This window comes from Onychomys torridus, chromosome 7, assembly GCF_903995425.1.
Source record: "Onychomys torridus chromosome 7, mOncTor1.1, whole genome shotgun sequence".
NCBI lineage: Eukaryota > Metazoa > Chordata > Mammalia > Rodentia > Cricetidae > Onychomys > Onychomys torridus.
Genome location: NC_050449.1, coordinates 59,564,540 through 59,585,146, shown reverse-complemented (window position 1 = coordinate 59,585,146; position 20,607 = coordinate 59,564,540). Strand labels below are relative to the sequence as shown.

Here is a 20,607-nt window from a genome sequence, read left to right as displayed (position 1 = left end):
TTTGGGTACAGGCCTGCCTCACCCCACTCTGTGGACCTAATTCCCCCAGTCTGGGTGGCTAAGATATAAGGAGGTATATGGAATTCAGTCAGTGTTGCTAATACTCTGCCAATCCCAGTCTAGACAGGTCCACTCCCCTTGCATATGGACTGGAGAGAGGGACTCACCACAGGTTGAGCATTTTCAGGCAGCTACAGAGTATATAAAGAGAAAAACACAGAAAAGGGAGAGAGAGAGAGAGAGAGAGAGAGAGAGAGAGAGAGAGAGAGAGAGAGGAGAGAGAGAGAGAGAGAGAGAGAGAGAGAAAGAGAGAGAGAGAGATATTAGTCCACGGATGAGATGGAAGTGACTCCCTGTAAGCATGCAAACATGCAGTATGTGTCTGTGTTTAGTTTCCTCCTGCTGAGGGAGGCTGAGCAGGCCACTCGGTCTTCACATTGAGCAGGAGGCAGAAGCCAGACAGGATATCAGTGTGGGAGATGCATCTCAGGGGATGCAGAACAGAAAGAGTTGGTGGAAGCCTCAGGGTGGGCTTTCCAGGACAGCAGTATGGGAAGGAGCAGTGGCCTGGCCTGTGGGGACTCAAGCATGAAGGCCGAACCATCTGGCTCCACACCAGGTCTTGTACAATGCTTCGCTAACTTCCATACTCCAGTTCAAAAAGTAGCACCTAGCACTTAGCCCTTCATAGGAAAAGCTGAAGAGATACTTTATCTTATTAGAAGATGAAACAGGGAATTTACCACTTCAAAATAAATACTAGGGAAGGACCTAAATTCTAATCCCACTAATTCTCAGGAGAAACTGAGCCCACAATCATCAAGATATAGCCAAAGTTAAATAAATAAACAAATAAATAAAAATTCTTATACTCTTACTATCACAAAAATTGACCTAAAAATCATCTGCCCTCACCATTCCTCCAACCATACTTCAACAAAAGTGTCTTGTACCTAAAAGAAAAGGGAAGTCAAGTGTCTTTTTTTTTTTTACACTGATCAAAACCTTCATCCTGTGATTTTTGTTCTGCCTTTACATTTAACAAGCTGGGAAAGGGAACCTAAAACCAAAAGCTTGGAGGTAAAGATTTCACACTTTCCCTGTACTTGGGTTTAACTACAATAGAAGGAACAGCACTTCTTATCCATCCATTTGCACTACATGAACAAATGGCATCATAGCTGTGTGTAATGAGGGGATGTTTGGGAGGACACCTCATGTCTCTCTAGCTTTGACTTTTCCATGAAAGTGATCTAGTAGATATATGGCTACCATGTCCTTACTCTCACATATATCAACATAGATATACCATGTGCACATGGCTGTACCCTGATAGTTCCCTAGGCAAGATAGATTAGTAGCTCCTAAAACCACTACCAAAACCAGTATACAAAATGCCCAAGGCTTTGAGTGACATTTGTTTAAAGACAAGTGTTCCCTTTAGTTTCTACACTTTTCAGAAGGCCTAAACCTAGAGTTGGAGGCAAGAGGTATAATAGTCCTTTCTTCTACATGTGAAGACTTTAATCTCTCTTTATATTCTAGTATTTAGAATATGACAGAACAGAACACACCCGACTGAACTCTTTCTGTATGAATGGACTCTATCTTTCACATTGAACACAAACACCACACTCACACACAGTTAGTATATACATTTACCAAAATGAAATGATGATAGGTCCAAAATATAAATCTGTTTAGGGCCTAAGACTAAAGTTCATAAGAACTTGGTGCTCAAAGTATAGTATTAGATTCAGATCTGAGTTTCTAAAGAGTAGGTACAAATGTGAAATGGGGAGTGAGGTGGGTTAGGGTAGAAAAAGGTATGGCTCTCTTTCAAGATCAGAGCATGCAGAGTGTGGTAGTTCCCAATTTTGCCTGCATGTTAGACCTCCCTAAACTTTTACATGTTTTCATTATCAGGCCAAATACTAATCAATTAATCTCAAATTTCTGGGTCCATGCAGAAGTATCTGTATTTTTTTTTTTTTAAAACATACTCTAGGAGATTCCAAAGTGAGTGTTCAGGAAATGGGAATATCATATAGTTTACTGAGAATGAAAGAAAAAAATTATAGGCACCATTAAAATCTTCCAAGCCCCTGAGAAAGAGGACTATGTTTAATTACTAAAATCATCTCCCCCTGGCATCACCTTCCCACCCCACACCTTGTCTATAGGTATCACTAGGACAGAGGCAGAGTTGCCCTCATTCACATTTTTATCCATTAAGTAGGAAAATACCTCCTAAAGGCCAAGTGAGCTCACCAAATAGATGGGCAAGAGTGTAACTATGCCAAGTACACCTGGAAAACAGACCGAAATGTTTGGTGACCCTGATTGATGCCCAGAGGTGTTCTGGTCTGCACTAAAAATATGTTGCTGAATGTGCTTGAAGAGCTTAAAAGAAAGGCCATCCACGTCAGGATTGGCAGTAGTTACTGACTCCTGTCTCTCTAGCTTTGCCTACCTGATGTCTTCCTGAAGTTTAAACCTGGATCTGAGTTTGGGATAGGGAAAAACAGAAAAGAAGTGGTAGAACTGCTGTCTGTACAGCAGAATCAGCATTACCTTCCAGCCCAGAGTCTCAGAGCTAAACACAGACCATGCAGAAAGCACAAGGGGCTATGGGAGAGCACAGCAAGACACACACATGCAGGAGAAGCACAAGAGGAGGTGAGCAACTGCCTTGCTTTCTTGGGATTAGGGTCACTTCTTTGCTGTCCCAAGATTATTGTATTTACAAGTACAATTATCTTGCCTTGTCTGAAAATTACTTAGCTTTTCTGAGTCCAGACTGTCTGAAAGTTTGTCTCCCAAACTCTTTTATTCAGGGCCATCCATCCAGAGTGGTTAGGCAGCAATTAGAAATGTGATTCTGTGTAATCCATAGGGAGCGCAGCAAGAAGCCCTAGAGGCTCCGAGAAACTCATGGCTCCTGTCTACTGCAGCTTTTACTTTTAGTTCACTATGTCTTTTGTCCAAGGTAGCCTAGGAAAATATAGCTTTCTGCCCAGAAACCAGTGCTGAAGAAGGGTGGCATCAACCTTAATGCACCATGCAAAAATAAAAATAAAATAAGTAAAATGGTCAGAAGAAGAAAGCTGTGGATACAAGCATGAAGACTCCAGTCTGTGATGAGCAGCACACTGAGGAGACAGAATAGTTTCCAACCCATGATGAGACAAACCCTTTGAAAGACAACACAACCCCTCTGAAAGATGAACGTACTTAGCTTCCTCCACTACCTCCACCTCGGCATGAGCTGTGATCGGTGCATTTGAGTGAGCTCCAGTGGGGTCATCAACATTCAGCTCTCCATTGGTTGAGCTAACCACCTGAAACAGAGACAGACTGTGGTAAGTACCATGGCTATATGAAGTTCCTGCCTCTACCAGAGTAGATTAAGAGAGATTAGATCTCACACTTAGGTACTAGCCAAGCAGGGTGTTTTTACTCGGGTTAAGGGAACACTGTCTTGATTTAGGGAGGGTTCCTAGACCTATATCACGTCAGAACACTTAACTCAATGATATAATCATACAAGGATGACAATTAGCTTCATACTGAGTGCCTACTTTGTGCTTAGCACTCTGCTATACTATATGTGTACGTATATATATTTTTTCTTTCTTTCTTTCTTTTTCTTTTTTTGTTTATTCAGAGCTGAGGACCAAACCCAGGGCCTTGCGCTTGCTAGGCAAGCACTCTACCACTGAGCTAAATCCCCAACCCCGTGTGTGTATACATTTAATCCTTAAAAATCCCTTACTTAATATGTCATAATTACTTGTGTGTATTCAAGTGTGCATGAGGGTCATGTGTATGAATATGCCTATGCAGACCAAAGGTGAACATTGGTGTCATTCTTCATGAACTTTCCACCTTATTTTGGGAAAGAGTCTCTCACTGGGACATATAGCTTGCTAATTAGACTAGGCTGGCTGGCTAGTGAAACCCAGAAATTCCCAAACCACTATTTCTCTAGTGCTGGGATTACAAAGGACAGGCTACCACTAGCTGCCTTGAAAAACAAGAGGCAAAACCAAACCAAACCAAAAAACAAGCTGAGAGGTAGTGGTGCACACCTTTAATCCCAGCACTCAGGAGGCAGAGGCAGGCGGATCTCTGTGAGATCGAGGCCAGCCTGGTCTCTAGAGCAAGTTCCAGGACAGACAAGGCTATACAGAGAAACCCTGATTCAAACCAACCAACCAACCAACCAACCAACCAACCAACCAACCAACCAACAGTTTTAGGGCTCCAATTCAGGTCCCTGTGGTGCAGTAAATACTTTACCAACTGACCCATCTCCCTGGCTCAATTACATAAAACAAAACAAAACAAATTATACTTATGTGTATGTATGTGTTAAGGGGTCAGTATCAAGTGCCACACTGTGTATGTGAGGTTGGAGAATAACTTACAGGAGGTGGCTCTCTCTACTATGTGTTTCCTGGCTGTTGAACTCAGGTCATCAGGCTTGTGTCAAGTGCATTTACCTACTGTGCCATCTTGCTGTCCCCCAGCCCCAAGTATTTCCTTTTAATGGATAGGAACACTACAAAATGTCTTAACCAAGGGTTAAGTTAGGATCTATGGGCTTTTATGGTTTCCACCTGTGTCTGTCCACTCAGTCTTTCATTTTTCAAAAATGTGTATAGTTCTGTATTGAAAAAATAACTTGAGCCAGGTGGTGGTGCTGCATGCCTGTAATCCTGCACTCGGGAGACAGAAGCATACAGATCTCTGGTCTACAAAGCAAGTTCCAGGACAGCCAGAGCTGTCTTGAAAAACAACCAACCAACAACAACAAAAAATCCCCACAAACCCTGTATAGCTGACTTCTAAAGGTTAACTCATTTGCTCCCTTGACCATGGTGGGTAAATTCTACTACTCTCAGCTAATTATACTACATAATTATATACTTTGAGTAATGATGACTTAAAAAAATAAATTCTCAAAAAGAAACCAAGAGTGGGCATCAGAAACCATAAATAATGGCACTTTCCTTGAGAAATTTCTTCATGCTTTGATCACTGGTTTGTAGTTACTCATACAAGAGTGACCCTCTCTGTTGAGAAGGAAGATGGTAAAGACAAATTTCCCCTGGAAAACCAGTCTTATTTCAATGGTCTTTATTTCAGGCTCACTGTCATCCTATGTCTCACTGATGGTCCCCGAACTGTGAGTGATGGCTCTCATTCCTGTCATCTGGTTCACGGACCCGTTCAGGCTTGTCTTGCTTGTGCAGCTGCTTCTGCCACCTGGTTTCAGTTCCAGCACATGATCCCTGTTTATGTGGGTGCTGGGGATTGTGAAAAGGGACCCCGCACAAACCACTCTGCTGTTAAAGATCTTGGCTGAAACATGGGAAAGAACCACAAAATAGGATAAATGGTTCAACTAGCTTATGCTATTGGGTAATAACTTCATCTATTTGAGACTGTTCTTATAGACTGATGTGAAGAGTACATAAGGAATGGATTGGGGACACCTTGTATATAATATTGGAGGAAGTAAGAAATAGAAAGAACTGCATTATAAAATTAGGCAGTGGGGGCTGGAGAGATGGCTCAGCAGTTAAGAGCACTGGTTGCTCTTCCAGAGGACCCAGGTTCAATTCCCAGCACCCATATGGTAGCTCACAGATGTCTGTAATTCCGGTTCCAAGGGATCCAACATCCTCACACAAACATACATACAGGAGGCAAAACACCAATGTACATAAAATAAACAAATAAATCCTTAAAAGAAACTAGGCAGCCATGCGTTTGAATTCTAGCTCTACAGCTGCGGGTGCCTGGGCAAGATCTTTAATCTTTCTGTACCCCAGTTTCCTAGTTTGTAAAATGGGGAAAGAGTGATGTTTATTCTAATGGGGTCACCATGCAGATAAGTGACGGTAAGTGTTCAGCCCAGAGTCAGGAGATATAGTAATGGCTCAAAAAATATTCATCTAAACTGGGCGTGGTGGTATAAGCCTTTAATCCCAGCACTCAGGTTGCAGAGGCAGGTGGATCTCTATGAGTTCAAGGCCAACCTGGTCTCCAGAGTAAACTCTAGGATGGTCACGGCCACACAAAGAAACCATGTCTCAAAATAAACAAAAACAAAAAAACAAAATAAAAAGATTCATCTTACTGATATTCTTATTTTTCTCAAGCTATGGGGTACTTACTAGCAGCTAATTTGCCAACATTTCCTAAATGATCATAAAAAGGAAAGCAGGAGGAAATGTTTACTACCTTTGGGGCAGACAGAGTGAATGCTACCTACTTATAATATATAACCACCATTATTTCTACAAAAGAGTAATTACTGGGCTTTTTCTTCTTCTTCCTCCTTTTTTTTGGGGGTGGGGCGCTTGTTCTGGAACCCACAATACAGCCTGGGCTATATAAATTCAATTTACTATATAAATTCATGGCATTGCTCCTGACTTAGCCTCCACAGAGGTAGGATTACGACAGGTCTAGACCTTATTCTTGTTAATAACATGAGTGAGAAAATTACAATAATGATATATGGTTAATAAAAAAAAAAAAAAAGAATCCTACAACATTAAGACTTACCTGAGGAAGACTCAAATTTCTGCTAGTGATCACATTTAGTATCTCTGATTAGTGGACAGCCTAACATTATGCATATTATACAACACAGTATTTCCCCCTCTCTGCAAACAGGTTTCTTCTGAATCTAATTACAATTTCAAAAATTAGACAAATCCAGGACTTGGACTTTTCAAAAAGGATCATGTTATAAAAACCTTAAAAAAATCACTGGTGATTGATAATGATTAAAAGGGATTAAAGTGATAGATGACTAAATAGTTAAGAGAGTTTGTTGATCTTATAAACTGGGTTCATTTCCTAGTGCCTACATTGTGGTTCATAATTATGCATAACTCCAGTTCCAGGGACATCCGTTGAGCTAGAAATATTATTGAGGGTTGGGGATTTAGCTCAGTGGTAGAGCGCTTGCCTAGCAAGGGCAAGGCCCTGGGTTCGGTCCTCAGCTCCAGAAATATTATTGATTTGCAAAAAGCATAGACTTGGGAAGTGTGGCAGCACATGCTTATAATCATACCATTCAAGATGTGGAGGCAGGATGATAAGGAGTTCACAGCTAGTCTCGGCTTCATAATAAGTTCAAGGTCAGCCAAGACTATATGAGCTTCTGTCTCAAAAACCCAAAAGTTTATCTGGAGAGACAGCTCAGGGGTTAAGAGCACTTGCTGCTCCCCCAATGACCTGGTTTCAGTTCCCAGCATCCACCCACATCAAGTATCTCACAACTGCATTTGACTCTAGTTCCATGGCATCTCGTGCTCTTTTCTGTCCTCTTCAGGCACCTGAACATGTGGTACATATACATGCAAACAAATTTTAAAAATTAATCTAAAAACAAAATTGATATATTAACTTTCAAATATTAATGGTGAATCATTAATTTCACCCAAAGTCTTACTTATTTATTTATTCATGTATTTATTCATTATTTACTGCAATGTTAGGGACTGATTCCAAAGTTGTGTACATGCTAGACAAGCGGAATACATTGAGCTATACCTCTAGGTCTGTCATTTACTTAAATAGCTTATCTTTAGATATTATAATGAAATAGCTTATTTAGTGATATTATGACTATCACAGTATCCTAGATTTTCATCATTTTGCTGAAATAGCTCCCTGGGAGCTGGGTCACCCCAGGAGTCTCCTAACTTTTGATGATACTAGCAAGTCTCTTTGCTTCTTTGTTGGGTAGGATCTCTTGTTTCCTAGACCCCAGTCTATGCTTCCTTCTTGTTTTCACACATCTTGGTAACACACATCCCGTGTAAATTCATATGCAAAGGTTCATGAAGTATAGAAATTTTAAGTTGATTAAAAAAAAATAGGGCCCTGGAAATTATCTTAAAGAAGCCCATACTCATTCTTTCAGCAGTCTTCCCTTCCTTCTAAGTCCATCTTTCTCTCTTAAGAAATGTTAGTTTATATGTTGATTTCAAATGGTGGTGAGGCACATACCTGCCACTGCATACATGTCAAGTCCGAAGATAGCCTTCAGGAGCCTTCTCTCCTTCCATCATTGTGGCTCCCAGAGATTGTGAAACTCAAGTCATCAAGGCTCAGTGGTCCCTTTACCTACAGAGCTATCTTGCTGTCCCAAGAATACTGATTTTTTTTTTTCTTTTCATTTTCTGAGCCAGGGTTTTTCTTGTGTAGCCTTGGCTGTCCTGGAATTTACTCTGTAGACCAGACTGACCTTGAACTCACAGAGATCCACCTGTCTCTGCCTCCTGAGTGCTGGGATTAAAGGCGTGTATCACTGCCTGGCCTGCTCTGCTTTCTTAAATTTATATTCCAATCTAATTGAGTTTTAAAATTGTTTTAATTTCTAGGAGCTTTCTTTCTAAAACATTATTTATTATTATTTTTAAAAAATAATTTAAATTTATTTTGTGTGCATTGGTGTGAAGGTGTCAGATCCCTTGGAATTGGAGTTACAGAAAGTTGTGAGCTGCCAGTGTGGGGGCTGAGAATTAAATCTGGGTCCTCTGGAAGAACAGCCAATGCTCTTAACTGCTGAGCCATCTCTCCACCCCTCCTTGAGGATTAACAGGTAGTTAGTGATTACTGTGGGAAGGAAGGGACATTTCTTTCAGTGTTGTAGGCACCAGTAAGTTGCCCATGCTCCTGTAAACAACTGGAATTAAACTCATTGGCATGATTTGTCTACACACACAGACACAGACACACACACACACACAGTAGTTGTAAAGAAGGGGTCTGCAGAATGAGAGGGAAGCAGAGGGTAATGGGTGGTGAAATGTATGAAAATGCCATAGTGAAGCCAATTCTATATAATTTATCGAATAAAACTTTGGAAGATTTACTTTTATTTTTAATTATATGTTATGTATGTCCAGTATAGGTGTGCCAGTTAATTTTTTGTCAACTTGACACAAGCAAGGGTCATCTGGGAAGAGGGCCTCAATTTGATAGTTGACTGCTGTGGAATGGCCCAGGCTACTGTAGGCAGGTGGTCCTGGGTTGTATAAAAAGCAGGCTAAGCAAGGCAGCAGTACACAATGTTTCTTAATGGTCTCTGCTTTGGTTCCTGCCTCCCTCAGTGACTGCAAGCTGAAAGAAATAAACCCTTTCCTGACCAAGTTTCAGGTCACGTGTTTATCAAAGAAAGCAAACTAGAGCAATGGGCATGCCTTGTATGAGTACAGATGTCAGGGAGACCAGAAGAAGGTGTGAGATCCCCTGGAGTTGGAGTTAGGAGCCTGATGTATTGGGAACTGAATGAGCTTAGGTCTTCTGCAAAAGCTGCACATGCTTTTCACTACTGAGCCATCTCTCCAAGGTCCTAATAAAAACTGTTTAAAATAAGAGGGTGTATATCAGTTGACACCATGAGAATAGCTGGGTCTTGACAACTCTGGATTATACTTCAGGATGACTTGGCTAGGCCATTTCATTTGCGAGAGAGTAATGCTATTAGTACCCTCCAATTTTCTTTCTGGCTGGTTATATTATCCAGAGTATATTCCTTTACTTCTTGCCTGGAATGTCCAGACCCAGCTTTTGGCTTTCTAAAGCAGTCAACCAGTCAGTAAGGATACTACTCATCTACTCTCCCTGTGAAGCACTGCACCTTACCTCCAAGCATATCTCATATCCTTTAGTCTAGAGACCCACTTTAAAACAAAAATAAACAGCCAAGTAGTGGTGGCACATGCCTTTTATCCCAGTACGTGAGAGGCAGAGGCAGAGGCAGGCAGATCTCTGTGAGTTCGAGGCCAGCCTGGTCTACAGAGAGAGTTCCAAGACAGGGAGGGCTACACAGAGAAACCCTATCTCAAAACAAACAAACAAACAAACAAACAAACAAACAAAAGCCTTGGCTTCTTTTTTTAATTTGTTTTTTATAGAAGACATGCTAATTTCATTTTGAATGATATGTAAATATCCTCAACTTTCAGGAAAGAAACTGTGTTAACTCCCCAAAGAATTTGTCTGTGGCACTGACTGATATACAAACTGTTAGCACACTGTTAATTTGGTAATTCTGAAGAGGGAAATACATCCACTTTTCTACAATGTGCACTTTTGGACAATTCATTTTGTGTTGTGTTGCTATTTCACTGCTTTCTCTTTGTTTGTTTTGGTGTGTGCATTTAATTTTATTTTTTTTGAGACAAAGTTTCTCTGTGTAGCTCTAGCTATGCTGGAACTCACTTTGTAGACCAGGCTGGCCTTGAATTCATAGAGATCCACTTGCCTCTGTCTCAAAATGCTAATCTGGGATTAAAGGTGTGTGCCCAGCTTTTTGTGTATATGTGTGCTTTCTCTTTAATTTGATGTTATTTTGTCACGTTCTATCAGAAAAATTACACCTTGTTCTTAAAGAAAACTACCAATTTTTCCTTTGTATTTCTTCCTTAACAATTTTCTTTACATGTACTGGCATTTTGCTTGCATTTATGTCTGTGAACCCGAAGCCCATGGAAGCAGAAGAGGGTGTTAGAGCCTCTGAAACTGGAGTTACAGATGGTTGTGAGCTTCAATGTGGGTGCTGAGAACCAAACCTGGGTCCTTTGCAAGAGCAACAAGTGTTCTTAACTGCTGAGCCGTCTCTCCAGCTTTGCCACTGCTGCTTTTTTTTTTTTTTTTTTTTTTTTTTCTCATTTTAGTATCAGCTACTCAGCATTTCCAGGTATGAAGCATCAGAGTTGAACAAGAAATCAAGCAGCTGTCTGTCACTGACTTTCGTGTCTTCACCCACAATTGCTTCAGGTCTTGCCTGATGCTGCCTCTGAAACAAGGTGAGGCCTGTGCTGGAGGGTGGGAGGTGGGGTAGGAGGATGCAGACTCAGATGGGATGGTCTGTCCCCCACTTTCCCTCTCCAAATAAAGATTTGGTCTCTGGTGAAGAAAGGAGGGATCTTTGCTTTCTTACACTTTCAACCACTCTTTTTTAAATATATGCCCTGCCTGCTTACACTCCTCCACTTAAAGAAGGCCCATTCTTGAGCCTTTTGGGAAATTCTAAGGTGAATAGACTAAGATCCAATTTTCTCCTGTTATTTGAGCTGTATTTCAACTTCCAACATCCTCTGCTGCTATTACTGTTTTCCCACCTTTCTATAGACTTATGCCTCTAAACAATTCTTGTTCTTCTCTTTGTTTCTATCTTCTTTCCTTTCCTTTCTTTTTTTTTTTTTTTTTTTCTCCTTGAGTCAAGGTCTCTATGTAACCTTGGCTGGCTTGAGCACACTATGTAAACCAGGATCCTTGAACACATAGAGATTCACCTGCCTCTGCCCCTTGAATGCCAGAACTTAAAGGCCTGCACCACCCACGTCAATTTAAAAAAAGATTTCGCTGGGTAGTGGTGGCGCACGCCTTTAATCCCAGCACTCGGGAGGCAGAGCTAGGCGGATCTTTGTGAGTTCGAAGCCAGCCTGTTCTACAGAGAGAGTTCCAGGACAGGCGCAAAGCTACACAGAGAAACCCTGTCTCAAAAAACCAAAAAAAAAAAAAAAAAAAAAAAAAGGCGCAGAGCTATACAGAGAAATTCTGTCTCAAAAAACAAACAAACAAAAAAAGATTTTATTTACATGCAGGGAGTTAATTTCTATATCTTAACTAGTGGGTCATCAGTATGAGAAAAATATTCAGTTGAACTTTTTTCCTGGTTAGTATTTTAAAAGTTACATACACACAAAAGTGAAAAGACAGAAGATATACCAAAAAGAGAAGAAAACCTCAGGCTAGCCCAAATAAAAACAGAAATAATTTCCAAGACCAAATTTATTCCAGAGAGAAAATATAAAACAGCTCAACTTCTTGGATATCCACTCAGGAAATCCCTCAATCAATACTCCCAGGCTTTTAGGTGCTAAATCATCTATCATCACGGAGTGAGCTACACACACATACCTCTAGTACTGGAAGGATTTTTAGTTTCTGGACTTTACAATTCAGATACTAACACATTTCTACCTTGATGGTATTTTGCAGACCATGAGTAGATCAAGATGGTAGGGTGGGCTAACTCAATACAGAAATCACACAGATGTTTCTAAGTCAATGACAAAAAGCAGCAATTATCTACAAAAAAAAAAAATGACTTTTGCCAAAGTCCATATAGATAGAAAATCAGCACAGAGATAATCAGTTAAACAGAAGCAACTCACCCCTGCTGTAAATGGCCATCTGAAAGGAACCCAAACTATAAAAGCAAGCCAACATTCTACTAGCCAGGCTGAGAAGGCCAGGAAGACAATAGATACCTGTACTGAACCCCCATGGCGGTCTGCGGCCAAGTGAGACGTCAGGTATGAGGTATTGGTCTGCCGGCTGGGCTGGATTTCCCACTCTCCTCGGCGCTCTGATGATGCAGTCTGCTTAGGCATTAGAAGCATGACACCAAGATATAGAAGGAACAGTAAAGCAACAGAAAGCAACAACAAAATCCAGTAATTAGTGCTCCTGCAGGGTTTCTGTCTGGAGCTTGACATTAATAACTGCTGCAAAGCACTGAGAACCAGTACTGTGACTGTATTCATTTCCACTAATGAACCAACACATCAGTCGAAAGAAAACCTGTACTGAACAAAAGCAGAGAGTGAGCCAATCAAAAGTTGGGCATCACCCTTCAGCTTTCACATTCGTGTAATTTCAGCAGCTAATAAGCAGATCAAATTCAGAAAGTTCAAAGAGTGTTGGGCAAATAGTCATATTCATAAATAATTTCATTGGTTAAATAACTGAGCAGATAAAAGTTTTTACACAAGGAACCGAGACAATGTCATTTCCTTAAATAGGTAGCCTACTATTTATTTTCAAGATTAATGTCCATGAGACTTTCTTTTTCTTCTTTCCCTCCTCCTCCTCCTCCTCCTCCTCCTCCTCCTCCTCCTCCTCCTCCTCCTCCTCCTCCTCCACTTCTGAGTCAGGGTCTCACTCTGGTAACCCTGCTTAGTATGGAATTCATAGCAATTCTTCTACTTCAGCCTACCAATGCTGGGATTATAAGCATAAAACACTGTATCTGGGGGTTGGGGATTTAGCTCAGTGGTAGAGCGCTTGCCTAGGTTCGGTCCTCAGCTCTGGGGAAAAACAAAAAAACAAAAAACACTGTATCTGACCACAAGACATTTACTAAAGTGAACAGTGGATGGGAATACTTTTATTTTTTAAAGTTTTTTTAAAATATTTTACTTACTAAAATTTTTTAGATGTTTTATATGTACGAGTGGTTTACCTACATGTATGTATGTGTACCATGTGCCTATGGAGATCAAAGAGGATGTCAGATCCCCCAGAACTGGAGTTACAAATGGTTCTAAGTCACTATTTGGGTGCTGAGAACTGAACCTAGGTCCTCTAAGAGCAGCCAGTGATGTTATCACTGAGTCATCTCTCCAGCTTCCAAAATATCTTTTTAAAGGAAGTTCATATGCCAAGAACAAGTAAGCACAGAAAGACAAAAATAAAGCTTATGATTCCTTCAGCCAATAGTATCTAATTTGGAATTAGAAACAACTTATTAACTGACATGACCAATGTGAATTAGTTTCTTTTAGAAAGCAAAAGGCAGATATGTATTAAGGAAAAATAGGGCCTTCAATTAATAAACCTCTTTGAACTGTTTCTATTTCTGCTGCTATTCAGGCTGCCTTCATGCCTTCTTTACCTGATTGTTGTTTAAGATCTCACACTATTCTGATCTCAATTAGGTGTGACTTTTCATTTTGAAGAATCTGTACTAGGTGCCTCTTGCCCTGTGCCAGATGGCTGAGGAGGTACTAATATCATGATGTACAGCTGTAACAGTCCTAAGACTCTGAAAAATGAAAAACAAGGAGTGTGAGAGGCAGTAATGAGGCATTAGTAAATCAATTTTAATTGCTGCTGATTAACAATAGCAGCAGGGGTTGGGGTGCAATATTGCTGCTCTACATGAACACTAGATAAGGAGCCTATAAATCTCAGAAATGCTGGTAGCTATAAATGTGTATTCTATAAAGAAAATGGAGAAGACAGAGGAGGGGAGGAATGAATTAGAACAATGTATAATAACATACATATAAGAAACTTCCATTACTTAGTATGGCAAGTCAAAAAATTAATAAGAAAAGAAAAATAAGGAAGTATGAGAAGGCAATAGCTTGAGGCTCCATACTAACTATCTCCCTCTAAGGGTTTCATTGACAGGAATCCTTAAAGCTCATTGGTAAAGACATTTCCTATAAAGCTACAATTTACTCATCGTTATTAATAGACTATGAGGTCACATAGATAATAATAGCATTGTAAAAGATTGTGGCCATATTTGCTGTGATTTCCTGCAGAGATGAGGCAGTTCAATAAGGAGGTAGATGTATTAACTTGCTTACTATGTAATTTCTACAAAGTAGGGTAGGATTTTGTGTTGACAGCACCATAAGAGAGTTCAAACTATTATAAGCATACCCCCGCCCCCAACAATGGAGCTTTTGCTAAATTGCTCAGGTTGGCCTTGAACTGGCAAACCATCATCTCACCAGTGACCTATGAAGCTGGGATTAGAGTACACACTGCTCTGATGTTTCCCTTCCAATTATTTCTGTTGATAGATATTAAGGTTTTCAAAATAAGGCTATCGTGTACAGCACAATTATACCATGTTAAAAAATTAGTGACACTGTCTGATACCTAGAGATAATAGATTAAATCTGTTTTTCTAACGTTAGAATAGATACAACTAATGTAGTAAAGTTTAAGTAGAATATTTAAGGCCTTACACTATTACGTAGTATTAGTTCTATAAAACTGTATACTTTTTGAGATAGGATCTCATCATGTAGGCCCAGGCTGGCCTCAAACTCATGATCCCTTGCTTTAGGTGTGTGCCACAACAGTGCCCATCTTCCCAAGATTTAAAGGATTAAAGGGGACCAGAGAGATGGCTCAGCAGTTAGAGGACTTGCTACTCCTGCAGAGGACTACAGATCAGTTCCCAGTGCCCATATGGTGGCTTACAATTGTCTGTAACTCCAGTTCCAGGGGATCCAATGCCCTCTTCTAACCTCTGTGGGCAACAGGCACACACAAGGCACAAAGACATACATGCCAACAAAACACTCATATGTATGAATTAAAAAAAAATGCCAGGCAGTGGTAGCACACACCTTTAATCCTAGCACTCAGGAGGCAGAGGCAGGTGGATCTCTGCAAGTTAGAGGCCAGCCTTGTCTACAAAGCAAGTTCCAGGACAGCCAGAGCTGCAACACAGAGAAACCTTGTCTCGAAAATCCAACAAACAACAAGAACAAAACAAAACAACAGCAGCAAAAACGTAAGTAGAGGTAAAAGATTTTCCTCTATTTGAGGAACTATAGGCAGTTAATAGTTGCTGGGGGACATTTTCTTCAGCCCTGTAGCCTGGTAAATTGTCCATTCCCCTGTCAGTAACCCTAATTAAATTCAATGGTCACTAAAAACAAAAGAAGATATGGGAAGTTGGAGGGATGGTTCAGCAGTTAAGAGCATTTGCTGGCTCTCCCAGAGGACCAGAGGGTCCAGTCCCTAGCACACACTAGGGAGCTCACAACTGCCTATATAACTCTAGTTCAAGGAGATCTAATACCCTCTTCTGTCCTCTTCAGGCATCTGCATATACACATAAGTAAATCTTAAAACAACAACAACAAACCCAAAAAACAAAACAAAACAAACAAAACCATGGTATGAAAGTAGAAGAGAAACTAGTTAGGAAGAAGAAAGGATTAGTGAAACTAGTTAGGAAGAAGAAAGGATTTGTGGGAGTGGGAAGGGAAAGGAGAGGGTGATGAATAAATATTGTCATAATGAAACCCATCATCATGTATAACTATGATTATTGATTATGACTGATTATAATCAATAAAAACATCAAAAAGTCTATTTACTGGCCAGTTAGCATGTTTTTCTTCTGAGACAGGGTTTCTCTGTATAGCTTTTGCACCTTTCCTGGAACTTACTCTGTAGACCACCTACATTTTATTTTCTTTTTAGGAAAGATGGTCTCTCACAGGCTCTGAACTCACCAAGTAAGATAGGTTGGCTGGCTAGTGAGCCCCAGGGGACAGCCTGTCTCAATCTCCACACTACTGGGATTACAGATGTGTGTCTGCCACCATTCCCAGGTGTTTTTGTTTGTTTGTTTGTTTGGTTTTTAAAGTTATATTTTTAAGTTAACTTGGGTCTTCTGGAAGAGCAGCAAGTTAACTGCTGAGTTAACTCTCCAGACCCCACCCAGATTTTTTTCACTTATGTTCTTCAGATACTGCTCAAGTCCTCATGCTTGCAAGGCAAGCATTTTACCGACTGAGCTACCACCCAATTCCATAAAAGTTGTTTTTACATTTCTTTTTGAGTCAGATAAAACTGGAAGAAAAGGCTTGCACTAAGAATGTAGCTCACTAGAAGCACACTTGGGTAAAGTCTTCAGTTTTATCTTCAGAACAAAAATAAACAAGAAATAATAATTTAAAATGAAAGAGGGCCAGGTGATGGTGACATATGCCTTTAATCTCTGAGTTTGAGTCCAGCCTGGTCTACAGAACAAGTTCCAGGACAGCTAGGGATACACAGAAAAACTGTCTAGAACCCCCCCAGCCCCCAAAAGGAAAGAAAGAGAAAGGAAAGGGCTGAAATGTATATTTATTTACACTCACATGTGTGTGAATGATTGAACCCAAGCTCCTGTGCAGGCTGAGCAAATACTCTATGACTTATCCAGAAGTATGGAACAGTGCTGAAATGTTTTGTGTGTATTGTGTTTATGTCTAAAGGTATATGTTTATGTGAGTGCAAGTGTACATAAATGTATGTTTGTTTGCATGTGGAGGCCAGAGGACAACCTTTGAGGTCATGTTCCTCAGAAGTCAGCCACCTTGCTTTTTGAGACATGGTCTCTTCACTGGGACCTGGGGCTTGAGGATTTTCACCAGGCTGATTGGTCACTGAACACCAGGGTCTCTACCTTTCCTGCACTGGGACTATAAGCTCATGTCACCAAGAATAGCTCTGGATCAAAATCAAGTTCAGGGATTGAACTCAGGTCCTCATATTTTAATTTATTCTTATTTTTTCCCACACTAGTTGCAAAGTTAAAATAAAAAAGTTTAAGCAGGGTGGTGGTGGCACACGCCTTTAATATCAGCACTCGGGAGGCAGAGGCAGGTGGATCTCTGTGAGTTCAAGGCCAGCCTGGTCTACCAAGTGAGTTCCAGGAAAGGCGCAAAGCTATACAGAGAAACCCTCTCAAAAAACAAAACAAAACAAAACAAAACAAAACAAAAAACAACTTTAAAGCAAATTTTGTCATTCTCAGTCTTTTGTTTTTTATCCCAAGTACCTATTGAAGTTAAGGACCAACAATTCTCCAGCCTAGCATGGGGGGGGGGTTCTTAGTTTTCTAGCCTTGATTAGATGTATAATGTTGTTGCTCACACTCTTTCTTCTTGTCTATCTCTACTTCTTTCAAGAGCATTTCAAATGAGGCATTTTTTTTCTCCCAGTGAAATAATTTACCATGCACTGACTAGGGGAAGTATTTCCTTTGAATTCAAAATGAGACTGGGCATGATGGGCCATGCCTTTAATTCCAGCACTCAGGGGATATCTGTGTGTTTCTGAGGTCATTCTGATCTATAGAGACCTTGTTTCAAACAAAACAAAAACAAATTCCAAGTGGTAATACCTTTTAATGTTTTTAATGTTTATCTGTTCTGCCTTGTGCTATTACCTGGTTTCATGGCCTATCTACCTGTCAGATCTTTGGAAATAAGAGCTCCCTGCTTATCCCTCTCTCCTTCCACCATGTGAATCCTGGGCACTGAACTGAGGTCATTAGGCTTGGCAGCAAGTGTCTGCACCTGCCAATCCCTAGCACAGACTATACAACATGAAAGTGGGAAGAGTAAGGACACTACTGAAGGGAGGAGACAAGACAGGGCAATGGGGGCAGGAGACAAATTGTTTCAGTTTCTTTCATATGGACAATCTAGATTTAAAAAATGTGTGTGTGTTTGTAAAGCAGAAACTGGACCATTGGAAGAGAAGGAGGGGATCAGTGAGAGAGAAGACAAGAGGGTGATGGAGGGCAGCTGAACAAAGAACAATGAAATACATGTGTAAAATTGGCTTAACGAAACCCATTACACTAATTAAAAAATGGGCAAGCCAGGTGGTAGTAGCTCACGCCTCTAATCCCAGCACTTGGGAGGCAGAAGCAGGTGGGTCTCTGTGAGTTGCAGGCCACCCTGGTCTATAAAGTGAGTGTTTTGACAGCCAAGACTAAAAAGAGACCCACCCAACTCCCAAAAAAAGGGCAGAGATATAATGATTACGGTTTCACTTGTATTCCTTTTCTCTTTTATACATTCTTTTTCTTTTCTTTCTTTCTTTCTTTTTTTTTTTTCAGACAGATTTTCTGTGTGAAGTCCTGACTGTCCTGGAACTCACTCTCTAGACTAGGATGACTTTGAATTCACAGAGATCCGCCTGCCTCTGCCTCCTGAGAGGTGGAACTAAAGGTGTGTGCCACCACTGCCTGGCTCTATACATTCTTTTCAAGTGTCTTTTTTGTTAAAAAACTGGAACTTCATTAGAAGATGTTTTAGGAAAATATCACTCAGAATTGTATTTCCAACATTACTTCTGTTAATAGCTTGTACTATTGATTCTAATTGATTTTGTTCACTTTCTCTTCCCTTGAGAGGAAATTGTGTTTATTTACTTACTTATTTTGGCTTTTTGAGATAAGAATATTACTATGTAGCCCATTCTGGCCTCTACTTACAGCAATCTTACTGTTTCCAAATTAAAAGACCTGGGATTAAAAGACTTGTCCCTTAAATGTCTTTCAGCCACTTGAACTTCCTCTGTTGAGAATTCTCTGTTTAGTTCTATAGCCCATTTCTTAATTGGACTGTTGGGCATTTTGATGTCTAATTTCTTGAGTTCTTTATATATTCTGGATATTAGCCCTCTGTCAGATGTGGGGTTGGCGAAGACCTTTTCCCATTCTGTAGGCTGTCACTTTGTCTTGTTGACTGTGTCCTTTGCTCCACAAAAACTTCTCAGTTTCAACAGGTCCCATTGATTGATCGTTTCTCTCAGTGTCTGTGCTACTGGTGTTATATTTAGAAAGTGATCTCCAGTGCCAATGTGTTCAAGACTACTTCCTACTTTCTCTATCAGGTTCAGAGTAACTGGATTTATGTTGAGGTCTTTGATCCACTTGGACTTAAGTTTTGTGCACGGTGACAGATATGGATCTATTTGCAGCCTTCTACACATTGACATCCAGTTATGCCAGCACCATTTGTTGAAGATGCTTTCTTTTTTCCATTGTACATTTTTGGCTTCTTTGTCAAAAATTATTTGTTCATAGGTGTGCGGGTTAATGTCAGCGTCTTCAATTTGATTCCATTGGTCCACATGTCGGTTTTTATGGCAGTACCAAGCTGTTCTTATCATGGTAGCTCTATAGTAGAGCTTGAGGTCGGGGATCGTGATGCCTCCAGAGGTTGTTTTATTGTACAGGATTCTTTTGGCTATCCTGGGTTTTTTGTTTTTCCATTTATGAAGTTGAGTATTATTCTTTCCAGATCTGTGAAGAATTGTGTTGGTAATTTGATGGGGATTGCACTGAGTCTGTAGATTGCTTTTGGTAAGATCGCCATTTTTACTATGTCAATCCTGCCTATCCATGAGCATGGGAGATCTTTCCATTTTCTGACATCTTCTTCAATTTCTTTTTTAGGGACTTAAAGTTCTTGTCATATAGGTCCTTCACATGCTTAGTTAGAGTAACCCCAAGGTATTTTATATCATTTGTGGCTATTGTAAAGGGTGATGTATCTCTGATTTCCTTCTCAGCCTGTTTGTCTATTGTATATAGGAGGGCTACTGATTTTTTTGAGTTGATCTTGTATCCTGCTATGTTGCTGAAGGTTTTTATTAGCTGTATCAGTTCCTTGGTTGAATTTTTGGGGTCACTCATGTATACTATCATGTCATCTGCAAATAGGGAGAGCTTGACTTCTTCTTTTCCAATTTGTATCCCCTTAATCTCCTTATGTTGTCTTATAGCTCTGGCTAGAACTTCAAGTACTATATTGAATAAGTATGGGGAGAGGGGACAGCCTTGCCTTGTTCCTGATTTTAGTGGTATTGCTTTGAGTTTCTCTCCATTTAATTTGATGTTGGGTTAGGGTTAGGCTGCTGGCAATGGTTGAGAGAAAGCCTGATCTGACCTAGTCTGGTGATCAGATGGCCAAACACCCTAATGGTCGTGCTGGTACTCTCATCCAATAACTGATGGAAGTGGATGCAGAGATCCTTGGCCAGGCCCCAGGTGGAGCTCCAGGAGTCCAATTGTCGAAAAAGAGGAGGGACTATAAGAGCGTGAATTGTTGAGACCAAGATTGGAAAAGCACAGGGACAAATAGCCAAACGAATGGAAGCACATGAATTATGAACCAAAGGCTGTGGAGCCCCCAGCTGGATCAGGCCCTCTGGATAAGTGAGACAATTGAATAGCTTGAACTGTTT

At 40.4% G+C, this 20,607-nt stretch overlaps 1 protein-coding gene across 3 annotated transcripts in view; it reads right to left on the bottom strand.

Annotated features, from left to right (window-relative positions):
• Nucleotides 1–20,607, bottom strand: part of Csnk1g1 (casein kinase 1 gamma 1) — a 137,525-nt gene that overhangs the window by 10,089 nt on the left and 106,829 nt on the right. For 2 of the 3 annotated variants that reach the window (XM_036192650.1, XM_036192651.1), the window contains 3 exons: nt 12,312–12,422; nt 3,235–3,341; nt 168–191 (listed from right to left, as the gene is read on the bottom strand). In XM_036192650.1, the coding sequence (XP_036048543.1) occupies nt 168–191; nt 3,235–3,341; nt 12,312–12,422 (242 nt within the window). The remainder of the gene's footprint in view (nt 1–167; nt 192–3,234; nt 3,342–12,311; nt 12,423–20,607) is intronic. The other variant, XM_036192652.1, reaches the window with a different exon arrangement.